Raw genomic sequence first — 17,026 nt, 5'->3', positions numbered from 1 at the left:
TGTGTTATAACTGCATAAGCTTACACAGCATTAAAATCAATCCGTGGTGTTTTTTTTTTCAAAAAGGGCTTTTTAAAATCCAATGTTTTGATTAAGGACAGCTCTCAAAACACAATGTAGTCACCAGTGAAATAAACAGCAAGAAATGGGCCAAATACTTACCCTTTTCCATGTTGCCAACAGCTGTTTATCAGACATCTGCTCTGGGTAATCAGCAATCGCAAAAACACAACCCAATAAGAAATATTCTTCTGGAACTAGAAGAGTAATATAAATAAAATTAGTACAAAATATCTAGAACATCGCCTACAACCACAGCTATGCATTTACTCTTGGGTTTGCTATTATAAAACGGAGCCTTGGCTACTTACCGTAAGGGCTCCTTCTCTTCTGAGGCGAAGGGCATCTTGATCTGTGGGTTGTTTTCCCTCTTCATCCGGGTAGGCAGGACCTATTTTTTAAACTTCCTGTCTCCCCTTGGCGGGAAAACAGCCTACAGGAAGCCAGTTACCAGCTCGACTAGCTACATTGACAGGAACAAAGAACGACTCATACATAAAATTTTGAATAACAACAGTATAACAGAGGAACCATAGGAACGTCTGAAATATAACCTGAACCTGCAAGGAACCGTCTCTAGAAATGGTTAGAAGAATGAACTGTGAATTGTCATTGTCTGAATTTTTAAACTTCGGGATGGGCAAGATGCCCTTCGCCACAGAAGAGAAGGAGCCCTTACGGTAGGTAGCCAAGGCTCGGTTCTCCTCTGAGGCAAGGGTATCTTGATCTGTGGGACTTTACAGAGCTCCCTACCGGGTGGGACGATTCTATTCAACAACATGTTGCAGAACCCTGCAGCCGAAAGCCGCCTGCGCTGAAGACCAAGCGTTAATCCTGTAATGTTTCACAAAGGTTGAAACAGATGACCAAGTGGTGGCCCGGCAGATCTCCTCCACTGGGGCTTGTCGGTTGAATGCAGCCATGGTGGCCGCACTGCGGAAAGAATGTGCCATGATGCCACCAGGAACAGGAGTGTTACTTGATTTGTACGCTTCCGCAATACACTGCTTGAGGGTGTAGCTAATGGCTGAAGCCGACTTTCTCTTTCCCTTATTGGGATTAGATATCCCTATGAACATGTAGTCGGATTGTCTAATTTCCGCTATGCGGTTAATGAAAATACGGAGGGCTCTCCGCAGGTCCAGGGTATGCCATGAAGTTTCCTTTGGCCCCAATGGTTTGGGGCAAAAGGATGGCAGGCTAATCTCCCGTGCTCTATGAAAGCGGGAGTTTACTTTTGGTTGGAAGGTGGGATCAGGAGTCAGAACCACCTTGTCTTTATGGAATACACAGAGTCCTCTCCAAATGGAGAGAGCTCTGAGTTCAGATACAAGTCTAGCTGAGGTGATAGCTGTGAGGAAGAGCACCTTCATGCGAAGGTATTTGAGTGACACAGACCTGAGAGGCTCGAAGGGAGGGGCGGTGAGGGGTGTAAGAACGAGATTGAGATTCCAAGAGGGGAATCTGTGAACCACTGGAGGTTGAGTCTGGGAAACTCCCTTTAGGAATGCGGTAATATGTTTATGCTGAGAAATTGGGAACTCTTCGGAGAAGGGAAGTACAGTAGATAATGCTGCCACCTGTCGTCTTAAAGTAGAGGCCGGCAGCTTCAGCCGCACTCCCTCTTGCAAAAATTCAAAAATTCTGGGAAGACCTAAGTGGACCGGATCGACCTTCTTCCCCAACGTGCGAAGGCCTTCCAAGATATGGTCATTCAACGCATTTATAACACGTCTTCCGAGTAACCTCGACGCAAGAGAGATCTCTTCTCAAGTGCCAGGCGGTCAAGCAGAATCATTGGGAATCTGGGCCCTGGCGAAGGGTGCCCTACGTCGATGGGATCTGCCAAGGTTCCTGACACAACATCCATCTCAGGGTCACAAACCATGGTCTGCGAGGCCAGAATGGGGCTATCAGTATTACATTGGCCCTCTGTTGATGAATTTTGCGGAGGACCTTGGGAAGGATGGGAAGGGGGAAAAAGGCATAGAGAAGATCCCGTGGCCATAGGCTCAGGAGTGCGTCTGTTTCTTCCGCCCTTGGATGGAAGTACCTTGAGTAGAATTTTGGTACCTTGTGGTTTAAGTCCGAGGCGAATAAATCTACTGAAGGGGTGCCAAATCTGTTTGTAACTTGATGAAAAATATCCTGGTCTAAGGCCCACTCTCCCTCGTCTATGAACTGGCGGCTTAGCCAGTTGGCTTGAACATTGAGGGCTCCCTTGATATGTTCCGCTTGAATTGAGGGGATGTTGGACTGAGCCCACCTGAAGATCGCTGACACCTCCCGGTGTAGGGAGGAGGATCTTGAACCGCCCTGTTTGTTAATGTGGGATTTTGTAGTGGTATTGTCCGTCCTTACTAGGACGTGATGTGTCTTGAGTAGCGGTGCGAACTCCAGCACAGCCAGCTTCACCGCTCTCATCTCCAGTAGGTTTATGTGGAGACTTGACTCCTGGGGTGACCAGTGTCTCTGGGCTAATTGGCCGTCCAGGATTGCTCCCCAACCGCCTAGGCTGGCGTCTGTAAAGAGTTGTAGCGGCTCCTCGCGTATATACTGAGTCGCCTTTTGGAGGTTCGAAGGACCTCGAACCTCGAAGGCTCTGTCTGACCTCAAAGGAAATGGGAACGACCTTGATCTTTTTCTGAGCTATGTCCCTCTGATGTGGTCGCAACAACCACTGTAGTGGTCTTAAGTGGAACCGGGCCCATGGAACCACCACTATGCAAGCTACCATTAGTCCCATAAGTCTCGCCAGGGACATCAGTCTGGGGGACTTTAATTTGGCTGTGGCTGATGCTAGGGCAACAATTTTGTTCACTCTTTCTTTGGGAAGGGACAGAGAATTGTTTTTTGAATTGATCCGAACCCCTAGGTGGATCATGTTTCGAGAGGGCTTTAAGGAGCTTTTGTTGAAGTTTATCAGGTACCTGTGGTTCTGGAGGACCTGAAGAACTCATGCTGTGTGTGTCTGGGATTGCTCTCTGGTTGGAGCGCAGATCAGGATATCGTTCAGGTACGGATGCACCTGGACCCCCTCCTGTCTGAGTGACGCTATGACGGTAATCAGAATCTTTGTGAACACCCTCGGGGCAGAGGCCAACCCAAAGGAGAGGGCCCTGAATTGGAAGTGACCACGGCCGTACGCAAAGCACAGGTACCTTTTGTGTAGGGAGTGAATGGGTACATGGAGGTAGGATTCAGTAAGATCCATAGCTGTCATGAAGGTGCCGGGTTGGAGGGACTCCACGATGGACTTTAAGGTTTCCATCCGGAAATGCCTGTACGCCATCCTCTTGTTGATGTATTTTAAATTGAGGATGGCCCTCCAGTCCCCGTTCTTTTTGGGGACCATAAAGAAAATGGAGTAAACACCCTGGCACCTCTCGTGGCTGGGGACCTGCTCGATGGCTCTGATGTGAGACAGGTGTTGGATAGCTGTGAGGGTCCTGGTGTGCTTGTCTCTCCTGAAGGAGACAGGGGAACGTAGGAAGCGATCGGAAGGTTATGAGGTGAATTCCAGAAGATACCCCTGGTCGAGTATCTTGGAGACCCATTTGTCCGGGTTGGACAGGGCCCACTGTGCGGTGAACTCCTGGAGCCTTCCGCCTACCTGAAGGGGGTTGGTGTCACTGCACGTTATTTTTGGGGAATTTGTCCCCTTTGTCTGGTCTGGATTGTTGGCACTGGGGTCTTTGAAATCTTCCTCCTCTGCGAAAGGAACTGGTGTTAGACCAGGATCCTCTCTGGTAATTGGATCTGTACCTGGAAGGAACCTTTGAGGAACGAAAGGAGGGGTAAGAAGAAGTACGTTGATCTTTCTTAATTTGCCTAGGGAGCACTTGCTTCTTATCTTTGGCCTCGACTAGGATACTGTTGAGCTTGTCACCGAACAACCTACCCTCCTTTACAGGGTAAGACATCAAATTAGTCTTAGCCTTGAAATCAGCTGGTCAAGCTCTCAAACAAAGGGCCCTTCTCAAGGATGTAACCGATGCCATAGACCGGGCCACAAATGACATGGTATCTAGGGAGGCATTGGCCATCAGGGTGATAGCATTCAGGACCCTATTCAGCTCTCCTACTACCCTGCAATTGTCGTCTAGAACCAGCTGAATGATTTTCTTAACCGAGAGGTATGAGGCTCTGGCAAATATGGAAGTAGTCGCTAGGGAGTCGGACTTTCTGTCCAATTGATCCCTGAGAGATCCGACTCCGTCTTCCGGAACAAGGCCCGGGGTCTGTAAGTCCAGCAACGGGACATCCACAAGGGGCTCCTTCCGCATATTCATGGCGTGTGGTGTGAGACTGTAAAGTTTCCTGATATTAAGGGGAGTTTGTCAATTAGAGGAGGGGTCTTCCCATTCCTCCCGAACGGCCCGTATAAAAAATTCTGGAAAGGGGACCAGGTTGGAGTGAACTTGCTGTCTAGGAAAACATTCCTTGACTCCTTGTTTCCACTTGGACTTAGGTTCCTCGGAGGAATCTGTGTCCTCATTTAATTCCAGGGCTAGAATGGCCTTTGCCAGGAGGCCTTGATAGTCCTCCCCAGAGAATAATCTGGTGTGCTGATCAACCGATTGAGAGGGCACTTCTTCTGAATCGAATTCTCCTTCTTCGTGCTCCTCTTCCCCAGACTCTAGGGGGGATGCTGGGGACTTAGCTTGATCAGAATCTGTTGCCACTGACTCTACCACCCTAGACTTTCCCGCCAAGAGAAAGGGCACCACTGCCGCTGCCCTACCAGATTCCGCCGAGAGGAATGCCACCACCGCCGTTGCCGCCTGAGCGCTGGGGAACTAGATCGGGGCGTTTGGGGAAGAGTCGGGCGATCTTCGCCCAGCTTTCGTGCCGGCTTTCTTGTTGCCGCGGCAGTGGAGGACGATCCGCGAGGAGCCTTTTTCTTGCCTCCCTGGTGCGCCTTTTTAACTCTCAGCTGCACCGGAGAGGTCTCCTCGGGAGATGGGGGCTCTGCGGACCGGGTGGTGCTCCCTAAGGGTCCGCAAACGCGGCCGTTGGGAGAGCCGGCTTCTGTACGGGCAGTTTGGACCAGCCCCCTGTGGTAGTCCTTCTCAGAGAGGAGGTCGTCCTCCCTAACTGTTATGGCGTCGGCCATCTTAGAAAGCCTTGTTTTGTGTCTCAGGAAGAAGACACAAGAGGGGGGTTAGGGAGGGCTTGGAGTTGGGGAGGGCTGGGAGAATAAGAGATCACAAAGGATAGGACTCCACAAAGGGATAGATTCACGAAACAGCGACGAACACTGACAGTCTCCTAAATATCCTGAATCTAATCCCAAGGAACAGAGCTGTGCGAAGATGCCTGCTCTACCCAAAGAGGCAGGACGAAAACTGGGTTCCTGTAGGCTGTTTTCCCACCAAGGGGTGACAGGAAATTTAAAAAAATAGGCCCTGCCTACCCGGATGAAGAGGAAAAACAACCCACAGATCAAGATGCCCTTGCCTCAGAGGAGAAGAACATTTACCCTAACTATAGAACATTTCTTGGGGGAAGTCCCCAGCCCAAATATACTAATGATTAGTGCAGGAAAGGAGGTGCCTCTAATAATGCCAAAGAAGACACTAGTTTACATCGCTGTAAATGTATCCTGAGGCAGTATATTGAAGTTGGCCTTTGTGAATAAACATTGCCCCTGCATTTAGTTAAGAGAAAATTTTTCACTGAATATTCTTGAAAGTCCAACTACCGTACAAAGATACTTTTGGGGGTGGGGGTGGGATCAAGTCACAGCTGACTCACGGCAACCCGCATAGGGCTTTCAAGGCCAGAGACGTTCAGAGGTGGTTTGCCATGGCCTGCCTCTGCCAAGGCAGATCATGAGAGGGAGGGCAGGAAGGCTGTGTCAGTGTTTGGCTCTTGTGGCCCTTCCTTACATACCCAAGGTAATGCCCATCAATCGCCACTTTGGGGGTCAGGAAGCAATTTTCCTCCAGGACAGATTGGCCAAGGATCCTGGAGGGTTTTTATTTTAGCCATCTTCTGGGCATGGAGTAGGGGCCACTGGGGTGCGTGAGGGGGGAGATTGTTGTGAATTTCCTGCATTGTGCAGGGGGTTGGACTAGATGATCCTGGATGCCCTTTCCAACTCTATAATACGATAGTCAGCTTAAATTAAAAATCCTTAGTATTAAGCATTCCTAATGTTAACCTTACAATCTTCAAACAAGAACAAAATGGGTCACATGAACACATGAAGCTGCCTTATACTGAATCAGACACTTTGTCCATCAAAGTCAGCATTGTCTACTCAGACTGGCAGTGGCTCTCCAGGGTCTCAGGCAGGGGTCTTTCATATCACCTACTTGCCCAGTCCCTTTAACTGGAGACGCCAGGGATTGAATCTGGGACCTTCTGCATGCCAAGCAGAGGTTCTACCACTGAGCCACAGCCCCTCCCCTGAAGAAGTTGGTTTTTTTTTTTAATATGCTGACTTTCTCTGCCACTTAAGGAAGAATCAAACCAACTTACAACCACCTTCCCTCCCCCTCCCCACAACAGACACCCTGTGAGGTAGGTGGGACTGAGAGAGCTGTGACTAGCCCCAGGTCACTCAGCTGGCTTCATGTGGAGGTCGATTACTCACTTTCTACAGAAGGATCGTGCCCAAACAGTTGATGTTGTTGCAGCTGCTGTGGCTGTGGATGTTGTGGGGGCTGAACTGGAACGTGATGCTGTAGTGTCTGAGATGTTTGAGACAAGTGCTGTGATGGTGGATTCTGAATCTGTTGTTGTTGCTGCTGCTGTTGTTGCTGATGCTGATGCTGTATTCGCTGCAAATGCTGCTGCTGCAGTTGCTGCTGTTGATGCTGCTGCTGCAACTGTTGCTGAAGGTTTTGCTGTTGCAGCTGTAATTGCTGCTGCTGCAGCTGTTGCTGCTGCAACTGATGCAACTGCTGCTGCAAGGCATGCTGCTGCTGCTGCTGAAACTGCAACTGCTGCTGAGGGCGATGGAGCTGCTGTTGGGCGTGCAACTGCTGGGAAGGAAACTGCAGCTGCTGCTGAGCAAACTGGTGTTGGTGAACCTGCTGCTGCTGCTGCTGAGCAAACTGATGAGGCTGTTGAGGAAAAGGCTGCTGAGCCACTGGAGGCGGCGGCGGCTGCGGCGGCGGCTGCTGTTGCTGTTGCAACTGCATGATTTGCTGGGGTTGGAGGTGCAAGAGAGGATGGTGCGGCTGCTGCTGCTGCTGCTGCTGCGGTTGATGCTGCTGCAGTAGGTGTGTTTCCGGCGTCATTTTAACTTGACTAAGCAACACTGCATTTGAATGTCCCTGTTGGCTGTGGTTTACCTGCTGCTCTAAAGTTTTTGTAGGTGCTGAAAGTGATTGTAAGATCTAGAAAACAAAGGTGATGTTTGAGATCTTCATATTTACATTAAAGTTTAAAAGCATCAATAAAAGGTGGGAAAGGTAGGCGTATATATCATTTGGGCTGCATAAGAAGGCAAAAGACTATTGATGCATGGAAACAGAAAGCAAGTATCAGCTGTACTTTTCTGCTAAAATGAACATTTACACTGTTCTTCAGTGTTCCTTCACAAAAGTGGTTTTCACAAAGAATTATTTCATAATCAAAAAGACAGACAAGCTCGGTTTTAATCAGCTATCCTCCACCTTTAAAGTTAAACACAAGTAGAGCGTACTAAAGAAATTCTGGTTAGAAACTACCTGTGACACACAAATGCAGACAAGGAAGTTAACCAGAATTAGAATCTTGGCTGGTGGTGGAAAAAAATTAATTCCAGGTAACCCACACAAAGAGTATATGTTACTCTTAATTGAGAATTAGAAAAGATTGAAAGGTAATGTTAATTGATTGTATCCAATGTATGAAAAACCAATTAAAATTTTTTATAAAAAACAAACAAACGTATCTACATGCCACTAATAGCCAAAATTAGTTTCTAACTGGGATCTGCTACACTTCATACAAAGAAACAAAGAGGGGCGAGTTACATGTCCAGGGCTGTCAATCAAGCAGATTTTAACCTATCCATATTTAAGTATGACATCCAAATGCAGCCATAGCTTGGTTTGCTATCACTATAAAACTGAAACCTGAATGTTTCTTATTTTCAGCTTCTACCCGATTTAGAACCTTTTCCCGTACTACGATCAACTGAAATAGGATGCATAGGCTTACGTAAATGGGAAAATATTCTTCGTGAAAACTGAAATTGATAGCTCATGCTTTACACCAGTACTGCCCATGGGCAAGCAGAAGTTAATGCCTGGAATTCTGATCCTAAAACAAAGTACTTGGTAGGTCTCACTGATTTCAAATAAACAATCTTATAAGCAAGCCTGCATTAAGTTCCTTTGAGTTTAAGAGAACCTGCTCCTGTTGATTTGTTTGTATTTATAGCCCACCCTCATTCACAGCCAGGCCACGCTCAGGGCAGGTAACAACATTTAAAACAATATAAAACCATACAACATCAGCTTAAAACAATAATCATAAAACAGCTAGAAATATCAAGATGGCATTCGCATAGTAGGAATGATAGCAGCCACTGTAAACCCGGCCGAGCAATTAAACCTCCATAAGTACGCAGAAGGTGGGGGTAAAACTTGTGGCTGTCCTCAGTTGTAGGCCTGGTGGAATAGTTCTGTTTTGCAGGCCCTGCGGAATTCTTTAAGGTCCCACAGGGCCCTGATGTTACTCGGAAGGGAATTCCACTGGGCCGAGGACAACTGCACACTCCTCGGGCCGGGGACCACCAGTAAGCTATTATTCGTAGAGCATAACGCTCTCTGGGAGGTATAACAGGAGAGGTGATCCCATAGATAAATAAATAACTTATTTCAGGCCTGCATTGTTTAGTAATTCCTAACATATTTTTGTGCTGTTGACCCACCAAGTATACTGAGACCTAATGGCCGCAGCAGCTGAAAACAGTATGCTTGCATACCCTCTTCAGATGACTGTCCTCACACCCATATGAATAAACCTGCATGAGCATTTTTATTCCAGGCTGCACTGGAGTGATGTCTTCCAAAGTAAGGTGAGCAAAGAGTGCCAACTGAGGGAAGCACTAGTGATGACAACGCACTCCTGCGCGATTGCAAGATTTCGGTATCATGCCATTTTGGACAATGGGCGGAATCATACAGGAACCAGTAAGTGGCTGGCTCAGGAGGTGTGCACTGATGGCCTTTGGGAGCAGGAAAGCAGACCTAGGGGGTAAGAGGAAACAAGCCACATCCCCCCCCATAGACCCCCTTCCCTCAGTCCAAGGCCACTGGAGGCACCCCCAATAGATGCCAGATCCCAGCTCTATCTAAATCAAAAACTAAACATCTTCACACACCATAACCCTTTAAAACAAGTTTGCAATGAGTTAAAATGGACTTGGCCTGCAACATTGAAATTATTACTTACTAATAGATCTAAAACTTTTACTCAACTAGCACAAGACCCTTAATCAGACAGGTGTTTTAAAAAGACATTCTACAGTACTTAGAAAAACCGGCTGGTGGCATGCGCCATCTTTGGAGGGGTTACCCTTTACTCTGACATCCCCCTTCACTCTGACACCTTTAAGATGGTGCCTGCTCTGAAATTCCCACATCATCTAAAAAACAAAAAAACAAAAAATGCCTTTTGCTTCAAAAATGTTGACTTGTATGCAAATATAATTAACTAGAACTCATACAATGAATCAGTTAAGAGTTTTTTAATTGGGTGACCTCATATTTTACAGTACTGAAGCAAATGTTCACTCTCAAGAAACGGTTTGTTATTTTAGACTTTAAAACACTTACATGTGCTACATTTGATGGCCTATTAACTTGCTGAATATCAGCATTATTCGTAATATTCCTTAACGTCCGAACTGCCGTACTCCATGTAGCCATCTTTTCAGGACGTCCGGAACTCTGAGGGTTTTGCACTGACGTTATTATGTTACTTCTAATCTCCGAGGACAGAATACTGCCTGGGACAGGTGGAACATTGGCACACAGGTTAATCAATCCGGAATCCTTGCCCGGAGGTAATCTGTGCTTTGTAGTAGAAGCCTGCGGAACTTCAGCAGGTGTCCAGTTCAAATTTCTCTCATGCTTTTCAGGAGAGGAGTCTGAAGAATCATCAAACATCAGTTCTCCTTTTGTTTTGTCCACATCAATAGACTTCGGTGAAAAAGGTGGCTCACCCAAAGGTGACCCTTCTCGAGAAGATGCTGGACTTGATAATTTTTCATCTGTACTGGCTTCATTTTGAGAATCTCGTTCTTCATTTTCCTCCTCCTCCTCCTCTTCCTCCTCCTCCTCTTCCTCATATACAATTAACCGAGGATGGTAGGATGCTTCATCTTTTTTGGTTTTATTGGAGATGGAATCTAAAACCCAGTCAGGTGTCACGATTTTAACATTCTCCCTTTTACAGGCACATTCATATTTTTCCTGAAAAGAATAAAAGGTTAAACAATTTGTTTCCTTCTGGTAGTATTTATAACAAAACCTAGTACTTTAAGTAAGTGAATACTAATTTTAAACATTCACATTGACAGTGTTGAAATAAATCATAGTAATTAATTGTGCTCCTAGTTTTCGCATAGGTGTGAAAAAAATATTTTTTCAATTCCTAGTTACCAGAAAATTAGTAAGATCTGTGTTGTCAAAACTTTTATATAGGCAACTGTAATATTTTCTGGCCCTGATTTGGAGAAGTTTTTCACGACTACCACAGAAACGTTTGTATCACAAAGTTGAAAATAAAATCCTTGATACTATTTGAGTACAAGGAGATTTTCAGTCTGGCAAAAATTGGCTATTTGGGTACGCAGGTGAAATACAGCTGGTGCAAGCTTGGATGCAAATATGCCGTTTGATGAGGTCACTCACTACAAAAAATAGTTGCAGTCTAATGAGAGATCTTAACAGTTTTTCATGATTTTGCCATACTAAATGCTAAGTACAAAATGAGGCAACCTCATTATTCATCTCTAACCCGCTGAGTTAGATCATACTGGTTCTAAAACAGATTCTTGGATGAAGTCATCCATTTATTGCTACCCTCTCTTCCATTTTGTTAAACCTATTATTCAGCCATAAGGACCCATGATTGCCAAATTTCCTAATATGTATCTATCACGTTGACCCTATCTATACCCTTAAAAGTTCTAAAAGGCTGGAAAGAGAGCTTTGCAAATTGCCTCTCGGCAAGGCAAAGCAGCACAAAACAGGGGGACAAGTACATGTAATAAAACCCTTACCCCTTTTGGTTCAGGTACAATTAAATGAGTGCATTTTTTATTGAGGCTCAGCTGGCATTCACCACCATAAAAAGTAATCAAAGCCCACAGCGTGCTTCGGTCTTCAGAAGAAACCTACCAGAAAGGGAAAGTTATTTTCATATGAAATTTTGAGGAGGGAAATCAATACACTCACCTAAATGATATTTCACAATCAAGCAAACAATCCATTCTTACCTGAGATGGACAAGCAACAACTCCAAAAAAGATCTCGCAGGATTCTGGGGAGAAACCGTTCACTCTGACAACGAGAAGCGTCAAGGATAATATAAACACAAGTAAGATATCTTTAAAATGTGGAAACAACCAGCAGAAATTTTTTACCTAGGATTTTTAAATAATCTGTGTATTGTTTAATCCTCTAAAAAGTGAAACATTACACATAAAATGAACTTTTCTTTAAATTACAAAAAAAAAATTAGTTACATTAAATCACGTTACATAATACCTCATCTATTTAAAATATTTGCATGCTGCTAATTAAGGAAATTATGGAAAAACCTGCCATGTGAAAACACCATTGTCACTCTACTGTACTGGCAGCTGCAATGAGGAAACTATTCATGCCTGTCCTCTGACCTGACACTCAACTGCCTTCATTCCACAACTCCTAGAGAGAAATCAGCAAGCTCAATCATCAACAGGCCATTATTTAGTAGATTTCTCTTTTTTTAATTCACTAAGTAATATTTTTCTGCATACATGGGGGGGGGGTGTCCCCAAGTACACTAAAACCCCTACCTCAGCTGTGGTTGACCCTCTTTCACCACTTTTCTCATAGGCACTCAAATGTGAATATTCTTATTAGAAAGAAAGATAACACTATTTTTAGAACATATTAACAAGAAAAAAAGGATACGGCAGAAGAGCTCCACATTGAACTGACAAAATCACCCAGGAAGGCTGAAAAGAATTTTTTAATGCATCTATTAGGTTGATTACAGACACACACATTACATCCTAACAGTAACTTGGCTTCTATTTACTGGAAAATATGTAATAAATTTAAGTTAATCAGGATGCTTCACAAGTGCTTTCTGAGAAGCAGGTGGACTTATACACAGCATGGCATTCTGGTTCATAAAGTGAACCTGGAAACACAAAGGCCAGGCAGGATCTAATGAGCTTCAGCATGTCCAGTGGGATAAAAAAAAGATTCCCTTTAAATGGCAGATCCTGTTGGTCATACTTTCATACTTTCTTCACTTTCATAAAAGGTTTTCCAAGCAGCATGGGTGACTGCTGTTCAAATTATACAATTTAAACCTCCTGCAGTCCTTTTGGAGCCTGGACAGAGGATTTCAACCCAACTAGCCTCTTGGGGGAGGGGCATGTTGAATCTAGATAAACTCTTCCTATTATCAGTGTAACTCCCCCCTCATACACTACTTTTTTGCAGATTGGAGCAAATCCTCAGATATAAAAACGAATGGCTCCTAAGCTCCCTGATCTAAAGCTGTTTGCTGCAGGGACAAACAAACAGTAGTCCAATAGGTCCTTACTTTTACTACAGGAAGATCGAATACTTCACGCGATTCTCCAACCTCTGGATTGTCTCCATCTTCTGAAATGATGTGTGATGCCAGAGCATTATAGGAAACCTCCTTTGCCTTGCCTTCTTTCAGAAACCGAATAACCTAAAGAGACAAAAATAGCTTTTCATTCCTTGCAATTTCAGATAAACATTGCTGTTAAACTGTGCTAAAACACAAACTACAACCCTGGAGTTTGTTCATTGTAGCCACCTCTCTCCGCAGAAAACTGGAACATGAAACATCAGAGCTTGGAATGAGACACTGAGCAACTCAGCTTGTTTGCTCCCTACCACGTCTCTCTCTTGCTGGGGCCAAATAATATATACAGAGCCAGCATAGCAATAAATGAAATGCAAGATAATGAAAATGGTTTTATATTTTTTGCCACCTCTGAATGTCTCTTGCCTTGAAAACCCTACAGGGTCGCCATAGGTTGGCTGCGACTTCAGGGGGGGGGGGGCAAAATATATCCCCATTAGCTCTATTATAAACACAGGGCCATGGCTCAATGGCAGAACATCTGCTTGGCGTGCCGAAGGTCCCAGGTTCAATACCTGTCATTTCCAGTTATGAGGATTACATAGTAGGTGATGTGAAAACTTGGAGAGCCACTGGAGAGACCTTGGAGAGCCACTGCCAGTAGAGGTAGACAATACTGACCTCGATGGACCGATGGCCTGACTCAGTATTAGGCAGCTCCATGTGTTTTATGTTTGTGACCTACAAATAGTGCAACTCTGTTTAGGATGGCACTGTAAACCGCTGTTATTAAAAATTCACAAAACAGTTGATATCATACCCCTTTTTTACACATAAAGAATTGATCTAATCCAGGTTAGAAAATGAGATCACTGAACAATTACATACCAGGTGATACCACGCTTATTCCTGATATCTAAATTTCTTTCCTACAGGGAACCCAAAGCAGCTTACAAGGTTCTCCTTTCCCCCATTTTATCCTTACAACAGCCTTGAGATGTAGATAAAGGAAGTAAATAAATAAGAATACAACTGTATTATATATATGTATACCCAGGCTAACTTTTATGACCAAACAATCAAAATGTAAACCGTGCAAAAAAGACAAAAGATTTGACACATTAAAAAAACAGTACACTTCCGAATCTTAAATGGGACATTTTTTGTTGCAATCTGAAGTACTGTCATTAGAAAGCAAGCCCCATTGAAATAAATAAAATTGCTTCTCATCTACAGAAATAGGGCTGTTTCTCTGTTGTTCAGAACTGGGGCTATGAATTCTAAATAACTCACACCCCAGCAGGGAACAAACCAAGCCACAGAGGCAACGAAGTGAAAGGATATGGTGGCTCCTCTTCACACACTTGTAACAGATAAGGGAAGGAGTTTGTTTAGTGGCAGCCAGGAATGAATCTATATTTGCAGAATACACCTGTATTTAAAAAAGGTAAAGGTCCCCTGTGCAAGCACCAGGTCATTCCTGACCCATGGGGTGACATCACATCCCGATGTTTACTAGGCAGACTTTGTTTATGGGGTGCCTTCCCAAGTCATCTTCCCTTTACCCCCAGTAAGCTGAGTACTCGTTTTACTGACCTCGGATGGAAGGCTGAGTCAACCTTGAGCAGGCTATCTGAAACCAACTTCCGTCGGGATCGAACACAGGTCGTGAGCATAGTTTGGACTGCAGTACTGCAGCTTACCACTCTGCGTCACGGGGCTCTTGTATTTACCAGCATTAAATGACATCCAAGAACAGTAAGTCACACAGATGGGAACATCTTGGGGCTTGTGTTGAAAACATTCCTTTTGTGGGGTGTTCAAGAAATTTGTGTGAATCATGGTCAAAATCAGGGCCAGCTCATACTATCAACAGATTGACACAGAAGGGGGGGACTTTCTTTGGTCTATATCATTCAGAACACAGGCCTGAATGGTTCAATATTACCTCAACCACTCTGCACACATAAATAGAACCATAGCGTTGGAAGGGGCCATACAGGCCATCTAGTCCAACCCCCTGCTCAATGCAAGATCAGCCTAGAGCATCCCTGACAAGTGCTTGTCCAGTCTCTGCTTAAAGACTGCCAGTGAGGGGAAACTGAACACCTCCCTAGGTAGCTGATTCCACTGTAGAACAACTCTTATTGTAAAAAACTTTTTCCTAATACACAAGTTCTTCAGCCTAGCCTTTTCCTGGACATTTTTAAAACCCACAGCACACAATTTTGACATGGGAAACACCAAACACACCTCATGCTCCTTCACAACCTGATAAAGCACAGCCCAAGAAACTCTCTCTCTTTTTTTTTTTTTTGCCAAGTCACAAGATGATCTGACTTATGGTGACCCGTAAAGTTTTCAAAGCAAGAGAAGTTTGAAGGTGGTTTGCCACTGTCTGCCTCTTCGTCACAACCCTGGTATTCCTTGGTGGTCTCCCATCCAAATACTTGCCAGGGTCTACAGTATTTAGCTTATGAGATCTGAGACCAGGTTAACTAGGCCAGAAGTTCCCAAACTGTGCTCCAAGTGTTGTGCCTCACAAGGAGCGCTTGGTGCTCTGCAAACCATCTCCTAGTGCACCATGAAGAGACTGGAAAGAAAAATACTACTGCCGTTCGGTTTAGTATATAGGTGCTAGGTGAAAATTAGTGCTCCATGACCAATTTCTCTCCTGAAAAGTGCTCCATGACTCAAAAAGTTTGGGAACCTCTGCAGGCTATCCAGGTCAGGGCAAGAAAAGCTTTACCTGGGTGATTATGCTGCTAAAAGCTAAAATGATTAAACTGCGGCTATCACGGGAAGACAAGACTCACTGGAAAAGACAACAACGCTAGGAAAAGTTTAAGGCAGCAGGAAAAGAGGAAGACCCAACATGAGATGGATCGACTCAATCAAGGAAGCCACGGCCTTCAGTTCGCAAGTCACGAGCAAGGCTGGTCATGATAGGACATTTTGGAGATCCCTAATGCTGAACTCAGAGGCTACTTGATGGCACCCTGTGCACATGGACAGGCCCTCCGCTCTTGTGGTCCCCCACCCCACAAGGTGTAAAAGTCAGGCTCTTTGGGGAAGGCCTAGGCTGTCAGATGAAGGGGGCGAGGCCTACTGGGGGCCTTTTCCTTGAGGAGGCCACAAGGGAAAGGCGAAGCCTGGCATCCCACTGCTCCCACTTTTAATGCAGGGCGGGGGGCAAGGGAAGAGGCCCTCCGCCCCATCCGAGCCCAGGCCCTTCTAGGGCCTGCAGCGCCTCATAAGAGAAGGGGGAGAGTGAAAGGGGGGGGTGGCGGCGCTGGGCGTTCTAAACCGTTAACGGCCGCCAACCCCTGACACTCTCCCCCCACCCCGCCTCCCCAGATTTAGAACGTGCCCTATGACCCCTCCAAGTCTCGCGCCGGCCGCTGTCAACACGCTGGAACGGAGGGGGGTGGGGAGACCAGGGATGGGGGAAGTCCTGCAGGTGGAAGGAAGGAGGCTACGGCGGCCGAGGGAGCCTACCTGCGGGTCCAGGTCTCCCACCGCGTAGAACTTGACGTCTTTAAACATCTCCTCGGGAACCTTCAGCTCCCCCTCCTCTTCGCTCGCCATGGTCTCGCCCACGCCGCCGCTTCTCGCTGCACCAAGATGATAATGATGGCTATTATTATTATTATTATTATGGCCACCGAGGGCTGCGGCTCCCCTCCAAGGCCCGCCGGGGTCTCCCTATCCCTTCCCTCCCCCCTCCTCCTCCCAGCGGCAGCCTAATCGCGGGAACAGGGCGCGCGCTGCGGAACGAACCACCCCTTCCGGGCAAGCGGGGGGGGGAGCGGAGAGAGGATTAAAATAACGCCGGGTATCGCCGGGCTCTTTGCGACTCCTGATAACTATCGGGAAACTTAGACTCCTTTGGAAGGCGCTACAGTTTCCGACTCCACCGTCTCCCTTGAGGACGAAACAGGGCGGTTTCAGTAGCTGGACATGGCGCCCCCCCTATTACTCCGCGCAATGGACTCTCCCGGATCCCGCCCACTAACAAAACAACCGGTAGTAAAGCGCCGCTCCAGTCATCGGCCGCGTCCCCACAAGCCCCGCCCCCGGGTTATTGTCGCCCTTAGCCCCGCCCCTGCTCTGTCCCCCCTCCCCTTCCCGCCTTGACAGGATTCCCTCGCTCTGCTCCGAGGGGTTGATAAACTGGGGGTTT

At 46.1% G+C, this 17,026-nt stretch overlaps 1 protein-coding gene across 1 annotated transcript in view; it reads right to left on the bottom strand.

Annotated features, from left to right (window-relative positions):
- The window catches only part of PAXIP1 (PAX interacting protein 1), a 33,870-nt gene extending 17,439 nt beyond the window's left edge, over nt 1-16,431 (bottom strand). Inside the window, exons 1-8 of the mRNA XM_056856975.1 lie at nt 16,342-16,431; nt 12,832-12,966; nt 12,189-12,232; nt 11,507-11,570; nt 11,291-11,404; nt 9,840-10,478; nt 6,662-7,409; nt 163-257 (exon numbers count right to left, since the gene is read on the bottom strand). Coding sequence (XP_056712953.1) covers nt 163-257; nt 6,662-7,409; nt 9,840-10,478; nt 11,291-11,404; nt 11,507-11,570; nt 12,189-12,232; nt 12,832-12,966; nt 16,342-16,431 — 1,929 coding nt within the window. The remainder of the gene's footprint in view (nt 1-162; nt 258-6,661; nt 7,410-9,839; nt 10,479-11,290; nt 11,405-11,506; nt 11,571-12,188; nt 12,233-12,831; nt 12,967-16,341) is intronic.
- Nucleotides 16,432-17,026: the final 595 nt, after the last annotated feature.

Source organism: Euleptes europaea, chromosome 11 (genome assembly GCF_029931775.1).
Source record: "Euleptes europaea isolate rEulEur1 chromosome 11, rEulEur1.hap1, whole genome shotgun sequence".
Taxonomy (NCBI): domain Eukaryota; kingdom Metazoa; phylum Chordata; class Lepidosauria; order Squamata; family Sphaerodactylidae; genus Euleptes; species Euleptes europaea.
The sequence above is the reverse complement of the archived record's forward strand: the minus strand, read 5'-3'. Positions and strand labels throughout refer to the sequence as shown.